The sequence below is a fragment of the Puma concolor genome, chromosome B1 (genome assembly GCF_028749965.1).
Source record: "Puma concolor isolate L17-30 chromosome B1, mPumCon1.1.hap2, whole genome shotgun sequence".
Lineage (NCBI taxonomy): Eukaryota > Metazoa > Chordata > Mammalia > Carnivora > Felidae > Puma > Puma concolor.
Window position 1 is genome coordinate 77398958 of NC_141670.1, and position 16428 is coordinate 77415385.

Here is a 16428-nt window from a genome sequence, read left to right on the forward strand (position 1 = left end):
AATGTACTTTTTGAAAGAACTTGCATGATCTAAAATGAGTTTTTAAAAATTATTTTAAGGTATCTAGAGCCAAAATTTGATGAAGTATTTGCTGATGTTGGGGGAGATCATCAAGACGTGACTACTGGTTGACCTGTGAGTGGGATGTGGGTGGTCAGAGGCTCCATACCCTTTCCCCTGTTCTTGGAATGTGGGTTCTGCTTGTCTTCTCCACTCCCAGGGGCTGCTCCAAAGACATAGCTTTGAGATTATGTGCATTGAGAATATCTGCATGATATACGTGACTGAATCCAGTTAAGACTTCTATGTGAACTTTGAAGGTTTGACAGGCAAGTGTGGGGATCCAGTTGTAAGCTGCCTTTGCTGGTTAAAACTGACATCTACCAACCTGCAGTTGTCTGCCTCTTTGTTTTTTTCCTGACCACTAAACAAGGGGCCAGTTTCAGATTTCATCCGGGACAATCTCAAGAAGGTTTTGAACCAACAGCTGAATATTTTCTTTCTTTCTTTTTTGTTTTTGTTTTTGTTTTTTGTTTTTTGTTTTTTTTTAGTTTATTTATTTTGAGAGAGAACACAAGGCGGGAAGGGGCAGAGAGAAGGAGACACAGAATCTGAATCAGGCTCCACGCCATCAGCACAGAGCCAGATGCAGTGCTTGAACTCAGGAACTGTGAGATCATGACCTGAGCTGAGATCAAGAGTTGGATGCTTAACCAACTGTGCCACCCAGGTGCCCCCTTAAAAAAAAAAAAATAATGTTTATTTTTGAGAGAGAGCACACAAGCAGGGAAGGGGCAGAGAGAGGGAGAGAGAGAGAATCCCAAGTAGGCCACTGTCAACACAGAGCCCAACACAAGGCTTGATCTCAGAAACCATGAGATGATGATGACCTGAGCTGAAGTCAGACATTCAACAGACTGAGCCCTCCAGGCACCCCTGAATATTTTCTTTAAAGAGTTATAGGATTTGGGGCGCCTGGGTGGCTCAGTCGGTTGAGCGTCCGACTTTGGCCCAGGTCATGATCTCGCGGTTCGGGAGTTCGAGCCCCGCATCGGGCTCTGTGCTGATGGCTCAGAGCCTGGAGCCCACTTCGGATTCTGTGTCTCCCTCTCTCTCTGCCCCTCCCCTGTTCATGCTCTGTCCCTCTCTGTCTCAAAATAAATAAAAACATTAAGAAAAAAAATTAAAAAAAAAAAAGTTATAGGATTTGACTGGTGTATTCAAAGAGGTTATAGATTATCTTGGCATAGAAAGCCAATATCATAAATCTGGGAGCAAGGACTACCTTGCATGATAATGAGTTGATAGAGATTGATTGAAAGAGTGTGGAGCCTCTAGAGAAGGGCTATTTGGAGGAAATGGGATTCAGGGCATTTCATTAATTCAACAGAAATGTACTGAACGAACCTTTTATATTAGATGTTATGTACTGTGCTGGAATTATAGCACAAGTAAACAAGACTGTGTCCCTAAATGTATGGAGCTCACAGTCTGGTGAGAGGTCCAGACACAAAACCAGGCAATTACTTCAATGATAATGTCTATGTTGGGCGAATTACAGAGTACTAAGGGTACACCTGGATTTGTAAGGAGCAACAGATTTCGTTGAACATTTCTTTGAGGATGTATGAAGCTGAAACCGAAATCCCAGTGGACGTTGCTATTTACCCATTTAAAATAGGGTTCCTTTTTTTCTGCACTTAACTTTTTGGACACCGTCTCCTAAGCTTTTCTTAGAAACTAAAATACTTGGATTTTAGAATTTTATAGTAAGAAGAGATCTTCTGGAAATCCAGCCTGTTTTACCACCAGCACCTTTGTAACTCTGGAAAGGAGAAGAAATGCAAGATTTCCAAAGTGTGCCAATGGGTCAGGATAAATAGACCTCCTCTCATTCATAATGTGAGTGAGTGTTCAGGGAAGATTACATCTCTGTATCCTCTACCTTTTTTCTTTTAAGGAAAGGTTTTATTCTCCTAATACATGCATCGTATCTTTGTCAGACCTCAAGCCTTTGTATCTGCCTCTATCTCCTTTAACAAAGGAGAACAAATAGGGAAATAAAAAAAAATAGTTGAATCTGTTAGTCTATGTAATCTGTTAAGAACTAGCACTAAAATTATGGCTGCTACCCAGTCACCCTGACCTAATTAATCTGTCTCCTAAAGGATAGGAAAAATTACTGTTTTTAAATGGCCCACATTCCTTTGGAAAGCTTAGATATGCTCCCATAGATATATTATTTCTCAGTTGGATGTTTCCCCATTAGATCCTACTGATTGCTTTAATTTTGTACCTTAGCAGAAATATCACTTCCCCCTGGTTTATGTAGCTTCTTTCATGAACCACATAACATCCATTATTCCTGAATAGCTTCTTGTATTGAAAAATTTAGAAGCAGACAGTAAGAGGTCTTCTAAACTGATACACTTTCCTCACCCTTGTTAAGAATGATTCTCAGATGTTATTCATCGTATTGATATGTTCTTTTCAGAGTCGCATTTAGTGACACAGCCAATAACTCAATGTTAAATCCCAGTTTTTAAAATTTATGATAAAAGGAATGAGACCACCACAGGTAAAGAACAAGAAATATGTTGAAAAACATAAAAGAATTATTTAAGTGTTCAAATGTATGAAATGTTCTCAAGGCATTGGGTATTTTATTTTATGAGATGTTCTTTTTGTGCTTCTTTATTCCTGTAACTGTCAGGGTGCTCTTCCATTGTAGTATTGTTTTGAATGGTAGTACCATTTTGAGTGGTAATTTGAATGATAATTGTTATTTTCTTGTCCATTTCTACCAGTAGACTGCATGCTTCTTGGCTTTTGTTTATGCCTGGCATATTATAGGTACTTTGGTTAATGTTAGACTGAATGTACAGTGATAAATTAATGTGATTCCCGTTGATGAGAAATACCATTTCTCATCATTGATGAGAAATTTATTTTAGCTTACATCTGACCTTGGCATTTTGTCAGATATTTCACTTTGAAAAGTATTGACTGAGTTTGGGACACTACTAGGAACAATTAAATATGTAGTCCATATGCTTGTAAAATGTAAGCATGGGCAAATAATGACTGTATTATATGGAGGCTTAGCATTACACAAGTATAATTTTAGCATAAAATTGGAATGATATGCTCACAGTCTCTTTTCCTCTGCATTATCTAAAAATGTTGACCTTGGGGTGCCTGGGTGTCTTGGTTGGTTGATTGCCTGACCCTGGATTTCAGTTCAGGTCATGATCCCAGGGTGATGGGATCAAGTCCTGCATGGGGCTCCAGTTAGAGCCAGAAAAATTCAGATATCCTTTTTTTAAATTAAGATATCTTAAACTCCCAGAAATTACATACAGAAATGTGGCTCATATAATGTACATATACACACATGTATACATATACTGGTGAAATATTTATAAATATGTTTATATGTACATATTAAAGAATAGTTTCTACCATCAGCCTACTGGAATAAGAGGAGCACTTGGGTGGCTCAGTAAGTTAAATGTCCAACTCCTGATTTCCATTCAGGTCATGATCTCACAGTTAGTGAGATCAAGTCCCCCATCCGGCTCTGTGCTGACAGCATGGAGCCTGTTTGGGATTCTCTCACCCACTCTCTCTCTCTCCCTTCCCCTGCACTCTGTCATGCAGTTGCTCTCTCTCAAAATAAACTTGAAAGTTTATTTTTAATGTTTATTTATATTGAGAGAGAGAACACGTGTGAGTGGGGAAGGTGCAAAGAGGGAGGGAGAGCATCCCAAGCAGGCTCTGCTCTGTCAGCCCAGAGCCCAACAGAGGACTTGATCCCATGAACTATGAGATCATGACCTGAGCCAAAATCAAGAGTTGGATGCTTAACCAGCTGAGCCACCCAGGAGCCCCACAAAATAAACTAAAAAAACAAACAAACAGTATTTGAGGCCATGAATGAATGAAAATGAAGAAATAACCACTGCTTTCACATGTGATCACATTTAGTCTTTAAAGATGAGATGAAATTGGTATCTTGCTTAAGGTTTCTGCATGTTAAAAAAAAAAAAAAAAAAGGAGGAGGTGAGGTGGTCAGGTTCAGGCTCAGCAGTGTAATGATACAAAAGCTTATCCTCAGCAAATGCTTCCTGTGTTTTTAGTTAATACCATAAGGTGTGGGGCGCCTGGGTGGCGCAGTCGGTTAAGCGTCCGACTTCAGCCAGGTCACGATCTCGCGGTCCGTGAGTTCGAGCCCCGCGTCGGGCTCTGGGCTGATGGCTCAGAGCCTGGAGCCTGTTTCCGATTCTGTGTCTCCCTCTCTCTCTGCCCCTCCCCCGTTCATGCTCTGTCTCTCTGTCCCACAAATAAATAAACGTTGAAAAAAAAAATTAAAAAAAAAAAAAAAATACCATAAGGTGAGTTTCCTCTACAGTGAAAGTGAAAACAACTGAAACCTGCTCATTCTCCTTCCACGGATGTTAGTTTTGGTTTACTCATCAACTTCTCTGTTGGTGTTATCTTACTAGTGAGTTTTAACTTTACGGTTTTGTTGATCATAGTAATGACAGTCCAAACAGTCCATATCTATATTGTGAAAAATGTGAACAGAGACTTGTATTTTTTTAGAGGTGGGGAGAGGGAGGGAGGGAGAAAGTGGGGAGACAGGCAGAGGGGAGAGAGAATCTTAAGGTCCTATCCCATGACCCTGGGATCATGACCTGAGCTGAAATCAAGAGTCAGACCTTAACTGACTGAGCCCCTCAGGTGCCCATGGAGACTTGTATTTTAAATCAGCAGCAGTAGAGGGAGAGAATATTCCCATTCTTTCCTTATTTACTTATTTCAGTACAGTCTATCATCTGTGTTTATATCAGTTTTCTTCTCTTGACTAGTCAGATACAACCCCATGAAATTGTAAGAATTCCAGCTTTAAAGGTTGTGATTTTTCTAAAACAATATATGGACTGAATAACTTCTTTTGTTTCAGAACCAAGAGTTTCTGTCATGCAGACTGTGGGGTCGTAAGTGGACCCTTAATGCTGCTTGGAGGCCATCATTGTTTCCCTCTTGGGACAGTAAACCACATTATTCGGGTGTGATGGGGAGCTGGTAGGCAGAGGGTTTAGGGTCAGGACCCGGATGGGGGCAGGGCTCCTCTTTTAGTTAGAGACACTACACTGTACAGTTTCTTTAAATAAGAGCCTTTGCTGAGGACATAGCAAATCCGACCTGTTCCTTTCCCCTTTCAGAGTAGAGGCAACAGGTATTCATTAAACTAATAACGAGTAATTCCCCACAATCCCAGATTGCAATTTTACACCTTTTCTTCCTCCTCAAACCTGCTGTACATCCTCTCTCAGCCTCACTTTCAGGTGATGACTTTGTTTCAGTTTTCTCGGTGAAGTAGGAAGCAATCAGGAAATGTGCGCCAGCCCCACCATGTGTTCCCGCCTAGCAGCATCCACCTGGATTCCTTTGCTGGGAAGACTGACCATGGTCTCATGCAAGGTCATTCCCTTCTGCACTCTGTTCCCATCCCCTCTCTCTTACAAAGGGACACAGCTCCAGCAGGTCTCTCCTTTCTTTCTTGTGCCACCATCTTTCTCCTGCCTACTAGATCCTTTCAATAGCATAGTATTGTGTTATTTCTCTCATCTTAAAAAGCAAGTTCAGGGATGCCTGGGTGGCTTACTCAGTTGAGTGTCCAACTCTTGATTTTGGCTCTGGTTATGATCTCACGGTCTTGAGATTGAGCCCCTGCTTTGGGCTCTACACTGGGTGTGGAGCCTGCTTGAGATTCTCTTTTTCTGTTTCTCTCTGTCTCTCTCAACCCCTCTCCCTCTTATTCTCATTTTCTTTCTTAAAAAATTAGAAAAAAAAAAAATTCTGCTAACCACAGACTCCACTTCCTCCTTCTGCTAATCTTCCCATTTTTTCCAGTCCAAGCTCCTTGTAAGAGTTGTCTATATCCGTGTCTCCAGTTCTTCTGCTATTGTTTTTTTCAAGAAAAAATGTTTAATTTTTTATTTTGAGAGAGCACAAGCAGGCGAGAGAGGCAGAAGGAGACAGGAATCTCAGGCAGGCTCCACACTCCGCACAGAACCCAACAGGGGGGGCTGGATTTCATGACCATGAGATCATGACCTGAGCCAGAATCAAGAGTTGGACACTTAACCAAGTGAGCACCCAGACGACCCTCTGCTATTCTTTTTTAAAGGTGCTGCAATTATGGGGCGCCTGGGTGGCACAGTCGGTTAAGCGTCCGACTTCAGCCAGGTCACGATCTCGCGGTCCGTGAGTTCGAGCCCCGTGTCAGGCTCTGGGCTGATGGCTCGGAGCCTGGAGCCTGTTTCCAATTCTGTGTCTCCCTCTCTCTCTGCCCCTCCCCCGTTCATGCTCTGTCTCTCTCTGTCCCAAAAATAAATTAAAAAACGTTAAAAAAAAAAAAAAAGGTGCTGCAATTAGACCTTCTCTTTAACCATTCCACTAAAACTAGTTTTCATCTTTAAGAGCCCACCAATCTCTGTGTTGCTGATTTGGTGGTCACTTCACAAGGTTCATCTTACTTAGCTGTTGGTAACATTGACACAGGTGATTCCTCTCTCCTCCCTCATCCTTGAAACACTTTCTTGACTTGTTGTCCAGCATACTACTGACTCTTGTTTTTCTTCCTCCCATTCTGGCTGCTCCTTCTCAATATTCTTTGCTGGTTTTGCTTCTTCTCTTTGACCTTATAATGTTACTGTGCTTCAGAGCTCAGGCTTTAGATCTTTTCCTTAGGTGCATTCATTGCCATAATTGATCTCAAGATTTTAAATACCATCCATATGCTGGTGAGTCCCAAATTTCTACCTCCAGCCCTTATCTCCCCCATGAAATTCAGATTTGTGTATGTCTAACTTTCTGCCCACCACCTCCCCCTGGATGTTTAATAGCCACTCGACATTTAATATTCCAAATCTGAATTCATGAGCACCCTCTCCACCATGAAACTTGTCCATTATCTTGTATTCTCTCCTATTAGAGTTAATGACAATCCCAACTTCTTAGTGGCTCAAACCAAAAACCCTGAGCTCTCATTCTCTCTTCTTTCATATCCCCTTATCCAAGGGGTAGTGTAGCCCCTTCTCACTACCTCCAGTCCCAACACTATTGCACAAACCATTCTCATCTCTTGCCTGATGTAGCAATAGCCTCCAACTATGCTGTCTATGCTTGCCCTTTTACAGTCTAGTCTGAGCATGGTGTCATCCTATTAAAAGGGAAGTCATGTGATGGTCCTCTGCTCTGAAGCCTCCAATGGTTTTATGTCTCAGAGTAAAGCAGAGCCCTTACCAATGGCTGACAGGGCCCATGTCATCTGCTCTGTGTTCCCCTTACTTCTCTGATCCACTCTTCCCCCTCTTTTACTGTATGCCAGGACTTTTCTTGTGAATGTGCCAAGTGTGATCTCTCCGCAGGGTCTTTGCACATTCTGTGCTGTCTGCCTAGATCACTTTTCCCACGTGCTTGTTCCTTGGTCTCTTTTAATATTGTGTTCAAATGTAACCTTTGCCCGAGGCCTTCCCCAACCACCCTATTTAGTTTTGCAACACCCATCCATGCATTTACTGTTCTCCTTCTTTGCTTCATCTTTCTTCATAGCACTTACTGCCTTTTGATATTGCATAAATTTACTTACATGTTTTTATTGTGTTTCTTTTCACACTTGCTTTGGAAGGACAGATATTTTTGTCTCTTGTTATTTCTTTACTAATGTTTCTATAGCATCTAGAATGGTGCCTGGCACATCATAAATGCTCAAAACAAATTTAACACTCTAGGAGGTATGTCGTGTCCTGAGTCAAAATACATGTTTGTTTAAACCAGCTGTGTCACTATTCATTTCATAACGACCATTCCTTGAGAGTAGTATTTGAGGCAAATTGGAGCCTAATTGATAGTTATATAATTTGGTTAACTATTTAACCAAATGTGCATTCATTGCCTGGAAACTGAGTCAAAGGGAGGCAGGCATCTCTTGGAAACCATGTTTGGGAAAGCCAAACTTAACACTGACAAGTGAAATCATTAGAAGATTGATTAGGAAGATCTAAATAATATAAAACCACTGTTTTGATCTCTTATAGTCCCTAGACTTGTTAAATACTTCTTTTCCATATAATAAGGAACTTAATGGTCTACTTTGGCATTTATTCTAGTCAAATACCAACACATTTAGTACCAGATAAAATATTTCATTGTAATAAAATCAATTGCTCAATCCTTCTAAGAACCCCATGAACTGTGAGATCTTGACCTGAGCCGAAGTTGGACACTTAACTGACTGAGTCATCCAGGTGCCCCAGCAATGATTTTTTTTTTTTTTAACTTTATAATTATTACTGGGAAAAGAGTACTTTAAAAAAGAGAGGACCTCATGTAGCCAGTTGAAAAACAGGTAAAAGTGGAACCTACCTATGTCCAAAGTCTAGGAGGATAGTTGTCCTCGACACTGGGATGAGCGGATGAATGTCCTCCCTGTGGGGGATCCAGTTTCTGTGGAGTCTCAAAATGAGACAGTGTGTGTTGCGATCCAGGGAGTGAAAAAAGAATATGAAATTAAGACTATACATTTAGGTATAGGGCCTTATAAGGGCCCTGAAGCCTCCTCTGATGTTAATGATCATGTTGGTGATGGAGATGAGCATTTACACCTTGAGCACTGTTCCAGGCAGTTTCCATACATTATTCCCCAAAACAACCTAAGGCACGCTGTACCAGAGGTACAGAGAAGTCATGCCCAGGGTCACACAGCTGGGAAGTGGAGTTGTTAGAAGAATGACGAAGGGGAGAAATAAAGAAATTAAACTGAGAACAGAGACCTCCATCAACCTCAGCCTTGCCGCCGGTTATTCAGGGAGACGTGGAAAACTTCACTTCACCTTGCGTGTATGTCCTCCACTTGACTTGTGAAACAGACATATTGATGCCAGCTCTGAACTCCTTGTTCTGTTGTTCTGAGGTCAGGGAAAGCGTGTGGAAGTGCTTTGTGAAGAGTAGAGTGCTTGGAAATGTAGTATGACATGAAATCGATTTTCATTCCAACTCAGTATTATAGGGGAGGCTTGCAAATATGAATTTTGCTGACTTTTTATTTTAGTTCTAAGGTTTCTAATTTACTTCTGATGTTTCTAATTTATTTCTTGGATGTGATTTTTTTTTTTTTTTTTAATTTTTAGGTTACTTGTCTGCAAGACTTTTTTGGTGATGATGATGTTTTTATTGCTTGTGGACCTGAAAAATTCCGTTATGCCCAAGATGACTTTGTCCTGGATCACAGTGGTAAGGCAATTCTTTGACTGTCTTGATAACTCTGAAATGGAGGCTTGGGGTAGTCTGGCATGTTGAAGAAAGGGGACATTGGCCGTATTCTTTTTGAACTAACGAAAGCATTTGCCTAGTTGTAAAAAACAAACAAAAAATTTAATTCAAGTCCTTTGCAATTTTTAGCCATTTTAGTTCTCTTTTTACTGCATTCTTTTGTCTCTGAAATGGATTTCTTGCCCTGTTTCAGAACAGGGGCTGGCTCTGCCACCATAAATATATGGATTGTATTGAATCTGAAATGGTTAGTGATAGAATTTCCATGTGCATAATTGGATACGTAAAAGGATAATAACTAAATTGTTGATAATAATTGTCTCAGGTTCTTTTTTTATCTCATTCTGTTTGCAACTTAAAAAAAAATAATGACATGCATTGTTCATATTTGCAGGAAAAAAATGAAGCTATTTTCATTGATACAATAAGAAAACCCCTTTCTCCAGAGTATGCAGTTTTCAACTTTTTAGCAATAACTCCAGTGAGTTTGAGTGTATTGATTCTGGAAAATTACTTTACCCTGTTGTCTTGAATTAATTTAAACCTGTTACAGTAATACTAATTATTTTAGCTGAGAGTCAATTTCCTCTTTAAATGAAATCCTACAGACATAACATTTCCCATAGGAGAGGGATGTTAGAGATACACTCTTGAATTTCATGAATCGAAAAAGTTGGCTTTTCAAAAATTAGGCTGATGGTATCCCCTTTCCAGTTGTAGTGATTCTGACCATCCAGAACTGGAGAAACGTATTACCAAATAAATAGTGTGATACATAAACTTGTTAAAATTTGAGATGATACATTTTGTGGTACCAAATTTCCTTGTGTAATTCTTTCTTGTTACTCTGTGTCAGTTACCTTGGGGATAATTTATCTACTTTGTGCTTGGGCCTCATTTATCTATACTTTTTTTGTTTTTGTTTCATTTTTTCACTACTGCCACATTTCTTTGAGGGTTCCTGTACTGTTTTATATTCTGTTGGACTGGCCCTGGTTTAAACTGGTACTACCACTGGAAAGAAGTGCAAGGAATGTCCTTTTGTATTATGTGTGCTATGTATTATGTGTATTATGTGTGCTAATACACATAATCCCCTGTTCTCAGGGATGACTAAGGTTGACAAACTGTGTGTTTGCATTATCCTCTGTATTTTACATCTTCCTTGATTTTAGCTTAATTTCCATTTTGTAATATTTCTTTGATATCAATATTAGTAAATTAGAAAGTTGAGACACTCTAATACATTATATATCTTAGGTTATAAAGTTAATTTGGGTAACAACAACAAAACACTTACTGAGCACGTACTATCTATGTAGCAGTCATTGTTCTCTGTGCTTTATGTGTATGTTACAAACTTCTGCAGCCAGTTTTATCATTCATAGTTTTTGTTGTTAGCTACTGATGACCTCCAATAGTGAAAGGTGAGTGAGAGCTACTGATTTCTTCCCTCGCCAGTTACTTAACCTTCTGCATACTGGGGGTAATCGGCTTTTTGATAAGATTTTGTGAGGATTAAATGAGTTAATATAGGTAAAGTAGTTAGTGCCTGTAATATAGTATGCACAATTGCATAATATTATGTTACTGTTGTTGTAAATGTCATTATTATATCACCACCATCAGGCCATAACATTAGACCTAATTCTGCCACTGTTGTATTTATTAGGGGGCAAAGTTGTTGTTGCTTTTAAAATCAGTTATTTTAATCTTAATTAAAGATTGTGCTTAATCTTAACAAAGCCCTAACTCTTTATCCTTTTAGGATTCTGACATCTTGCATTAAAGATTCAGTAAAATGCTAATGTTGTCTTAGCCAAGTAACAAAATACTCCTTTGAAGAGCTGGCTTCGGGGATGGGCTTAGAGTCCTATAATGAGGGTGTAGCATTGAAGTTCTAGTTATTGGTTCTCTACATGTGCATTTGTGCTTATAAAAGAGTGGCAGTGCCTTTAAGGTGATTCTGACTAACACACACACCACTCCTTTCAACAGTGGAGTACTTTTTAACATCCATAATGCTAATTAACTAAACTGAGGTTGCCACAGCCTCCTTCAGAGTAAGGTTTTGATTAGGGTCTTTCACATGCTAACTAGCCTCCCCTGGTGTGTATTTTCCTGATTAGTGTACTTCACATGTTAATTTATTGCCCCTGAAGTATAGATTTAAAACCAACCCACATTTTAATCTTACTGCATAAATTGAAGTATTTTAACATAAATTACAGACAGTATGTTATCTAATCTTTATAACAAGTTTAGGAAGCAGATTTTATTCTTATTCCAATCTCATAGGGGAAAAACTTGAAGCTTAGAACCTAACCTAGGTCCCCCAGTTAGCAAAATCAAATCCGTGAGTCATTCAAAATCTGCATGACTCCAAAACCCATGTTGTTAGTTATTCAAATTAGCAGTGATTATTTTAGCTGTAATTAGTTCTGGTACTCTAAATGCTATTTTATTGGGTAATTTATGGAAAAACCAAAGTTATTGTTTAAATTAGCTAGTTTCCTCATTTTTGATGCTCCATACTTAGGGAAAGTGGAAAGCAAGATGGTAAGGAGTTCCATACCCTTTCAAAATAAGATTATCAGAGTTGGGAGAGAATAATAAGATTGTAGCCTTTTGCTCTCAATGTTACTGATGAAAAAAAGAAGTTGCACATGTTTGGATTAGGTTCTGTCCGTGTGATCAAGTTAGGACATTGGGATTTCTATGTTCATTAAGAACTCCGCTGCAATGATGAGGTGTGGTCTACAAGATGTGTGCTTCACTAAAGATAACCTCAGGTGTACTTTTGGGACAGTTGCTCTGTATATTAACGTCGTTTAACAATAATAGGAAAATGATCCAGGAATGTTTCTAAGCAGTAGACTTATGTTCACGTGTGATCTTCCCTTGGTTAGTATCTCAACCAGACTTAATTAATGCACTTTCCTTCCTTTCTAGAATGCCGTGTCTTGAAGTCATCTTATTCTCGCTCCTCAGCTGTTAAGTATTCTGGCTCTAAAAGCCCTGGGCCCTCCCGACGCAGCAAATCACCAGCTTCAGGTGGTTAATCATTCTCCTTTCAGTATTCTTTGATTATTATGAACTCCTAGTTTTTCCCATGTTTGTATGCAGCTTGGTTCCAAAACAACATATAGGTGACGTGACTTTTAGAATCAAACGTTTAAGTCTGTTTCTCAGAGTTGTCATAAATGTGCCAAGACACTTGTTTGTTTTGTCCTGACATATTTTCTTAAAAACAGTCATTATCTAGAATCTTCTCCTGGTATTTACTTAGAAGTGCTTCTTCACATTGTGCCCACTGCATACTATATTTTTAACTTTGTGCTATCTGATTGTGAATATTTTCTTCTCTTACTGGTTTAAAACATACGTAGACACATCTAACACAGAAATGGATTTACTTGAAGAGTTTCACAGGTGTTTCCTTCTTTAAGCAATTAAATAGTAGCAAAGGTTATTATTGGAGTTAGTACTTATTTAAGAGTCAGTCAGATTTACCTGTAATTAATTTTCTTTCAGGTTCTGAACCTGTAGATTTGTCCTAATTTTGAATGCTTTGGTGCACTTTTTTAAAAGCTAAAAACATCTATCAATATCTTGATATATTCTATAAGATTTGTCTATAGTAATTATAAATAATTTTGTAATATCGTTTACTATTAAAGAAGGGATTGTGAAAAACCCTGATTTTACGTGTGGGAAATCTAGAACATTATGAAAATAGTATCAATAAAAACTACCTCAAGCATCAGGCTCTTTATAAAAGACTGAGTTTTTTGGACATTATGCTTTTCACTGGTTCCCCTTCAGCACCCATCCCACTTGACTTAGGTCAGGTTGTTTTACCCTTTTTTTGTATATGTGTTCAGACCTGCTGAATAACTGCTCTCCTTACTGTCTCCTCCTCCTTGTATTCACTGAATGTGTACAGTTAAGAGGGGTGGCCATCACTCCAGTGCCTACTCTGCAGCCAGATCCCCAGGTGAGCCATGATTAGTATGGCTTTGTCGCTCTGCTGGGTTTTTTTCGTTTTTGTTTTTTGCCACATTTCTGTTTCCTTTTGCTCCATTTCCATGAACGTATCTGGCTCGTACCAGTGTACATGTGTGCACCATGGAATGCTTCACAGTGCTTAGGATGCCTCAGCCTCCTGTGTTTATTAGAAAACCGGTCGTTGTCAGATTGCCAGATGCCTCTGTATGTACTTGTAGGACAAAGCGGTGAAGAAGCACACCACCTCCAAGGGCCTATCTTCTAGTTAATTTTGGAAAATACTCTGTTATTGAAAAAGTAATATGGGGGCACCTGGGTGGCGCAGTCGGTTAAGCGTCCGACTTCAGCCAGGTCACGATCTCGCGGTCCGTGAGTTCGAGCCCCGCGTAGGGCTCTGGGCTGATGGCTCAGAGCCTGGAGCCTGTTTCCGATTCTGTGTCTCCCTCTCTCTCTGCCCCTCCCCCGTTCATGCTCTGTCTCTCTCTGTCCCAAAAATAAATAAACGTTGAAAAAGTAATATGAAAATGGCCATAGAAGCAATTAAATTCTTATGTTCTCCTTCCCCTTCTAGTCTTACCTTCCTCCCCACCCTACAGCTAATAGGCCCAAGACTCTTCTAAAAATATTGACAATATGAATATTTTTAACTGAAAGCATTTCTCTACTGTGGACCTTATTTGAAATCATATTATGCTTTCTGTAAAGTATCTCAGACACAAAGAAAGCTAATATAACATGAAATTTGCATAAATACAATTACCTGAGCTTACCATAGAGTCAAATGTAGATTTTTGTCAGGTTGTTAGCTTTTGTTTTAGCCATAGGTTTACAGAGGTTTATCATAACAGTAAAATAAATAGAAGTGAGGAGAGTGATTCAGGAATCAGGTATTATAATGAATCCAGTCCATACTAAACTAAAAACATATTTCATAATCATATTTGTATAAAGAAAGATTTATTCAAATCTTTTTAACTTGGATTTGGAATGCTTACAAGTTGACTCAAAAAATCTTAACATGGCAGTACCCTCAATGTTTAAGTCCATATGTGCATTTGGGATAGTAGAGTAGATCTTAAACTCATAAGTAAGATGTTTAAATTAGGTTTTAGAGGGCAAACAGCTTCTTTATGAGAGATTAAACTTAAAAGTATGTTCAGCACAGGGCACCTGGGTGGCTCAGTCATTTAAGTGTCCAACTTTGGCTCAGGTCATGATCTCAAAACTTGTGGGTTCAAGCCCTGCGTCAGGCTCTGTGCTGACAGCTCAGAGCCTGGAGCCTGCTTCCGATTCTGTCTCTCCCTCTCTCTCTGTCCCTCCCCTGCTCATGCTCACTCGCTCTCTCTCAAAAATAAATATTTAAAAAAATAAAAAATAAAAAACTATGCTCAGCACATACTGCAGTTACAGAAACCTGACAGTTTTATGTTATTAAAAGCCAAGTACCCATAAGTACAACTCACTTTTATAGACCTCTTTAGCTGTGGTATACTTGTTAACGTTTAGAAAATTCCATGGGACTAATTGGAGTTTCAAACAGAGCTAGTAACTTTGTAGACCTAATATTGTACTTTTTCTGTTTTGGGACAGAAGTGAAGTCTTCTGGTTGACTGAATTCTTCAAGAAAACTCTATCAGAATAGTTAAATAGTGTGTAATAAACAGAGAAATTCATCCAGATAACATAATTCAGTAAATATTACCATAATTTGAGTCCTAAAAATTCTCACTTTAGTTTTCTTGCTTGTAAATCTTTCAGAGTCTACCAAGATAGAAAGTATTCAAAACAAACAAAAAAGCTTCAAGTTTGTTTCTTACCTTACAGTTGGGGGGAAGGGCACATGATAAATAGCCTTATGTTGGGAAAGAGAGTCTGGGGTAGTGAAGGAGTAGGAGGAGGACAAAGGTGCTGTCGGCTTGCTGCCTGCCTACCAGTTGGTGGCAGCAGTGTGAGGGGCGTGGCTACAACATGGGACTGTCTTGGGTCCCACTTACCGTCCCTAAGACTCTGGAGAAATGTGCAAATAAACGAAGTTAAGGACTTCTCATTAGGGAACACTTTTTAGGACCTTTCAAATGCTCTGGGAAACTTAGAGACCCACATATGACTTAGTATGTCTTTAGAATGAGATTATTTGGTGGGGCGCCTGAGTGGCGCAGTCGGTTAAGCGTCCGACTTCAGCCAGGTCACGATCTCGTGGTCCGTGAGTTCGAGCCCCGCGTCAGGCTCTGGGCTGATGGCTCGGAGCCTGGAGCCTGTTTCCGATTCTGTGTCTCCCTCTCTCTCTGTCCCTCCTCCGTTCATGCTCTGTCTCTCTCTGTCCCAAAAATAAATAAAAAACGTTGAAAAAAAAAATTAAAAAAAAAAAAGAATGAGATTATTTGGCTGGGGGGTGGGGGGAGGGGGAAGCGCAGATATAGACATGTAGTTACTGACACCAGTAAAATCCTGGCAGTGAGTTTTATTAAGAAACTATGTTGGGGCTCCTGGGTAGCGCAGTCAGTTAAGCGTCCGACTTCAGCCAGGTCACGATCTCGTGGTCCGTGAGTTCGAGCCCCGCGTCACGCTCTGGGCTGATGGCTCAGAGCCTGGAGCCTGTTTCCGATTCTGTGTCTCCCTCTCTCTCTGCCCCTCGCCCGTTCATGCTCTGTCTCTCTCTGTCCCAAAAATAAATAAACATTGAAAAAAAAAGAAACTATGTTTAGGCAGGAGGTGGTGTGTTTTTAGGGAGATTGTTTGCTGTCAAGATTACATTTGCAGGAATTGATTTTTCTCTTTTAGTCCCTTTTCTGTCACTGTTCCAAGGTAGCCTTTGTTACCAGTGTGGTGTCTGAATATCTGTGAAGCTAATAGCACTCATTGAGTAGGGATTGGTGACCTGACAGGTTGCTGTATGGAATGAAGAAAAAAAGGAATAAAATTCAGTCTCAGCTCACAGCAAGTTGACTCATTCATTGCTCATAATAATCTCTACTTTATGTGAATTCCTGCCACCTATTCCCTTTATTTAAAGACAATTTTTAAAACAAACAACATTGAAATTTAACTTGAGAAATAACTAGGACTGTTGAATATTCT

General features: G+C 39.6%; 1 protein-coding gene across 1 annotated transcript in view; it reads left to right on the top strand.

The window, feature by feature from the left end:
• The first annotated feature begins 8799 nt into the window (after positions 1-8799).
• The window catches only part of LOC112858094 (serine/threonine-protein kinase DCLK2), a 63177-nt gene continuing 55548 nt past the window's right edge, over positions 8800-16428 (top strand). Inside the window, exons 1-4 of the mRNA XM_086702953.1 lie at positions 8800-8910; positions 9201-9303; positions 12295-12396; positions 13289-13339. Of these exons, the coding sequence (XP_086559079.1) occupies positions 8800-8910; positions 9201-9303; positions 12295-12396; positions 13289-13339 (367 nt within the window). The remainder of the gene's footprint in view (positions 8911-9200; positions 9304-12294; positions 12397-13288; positions 13340-16428) is intronic.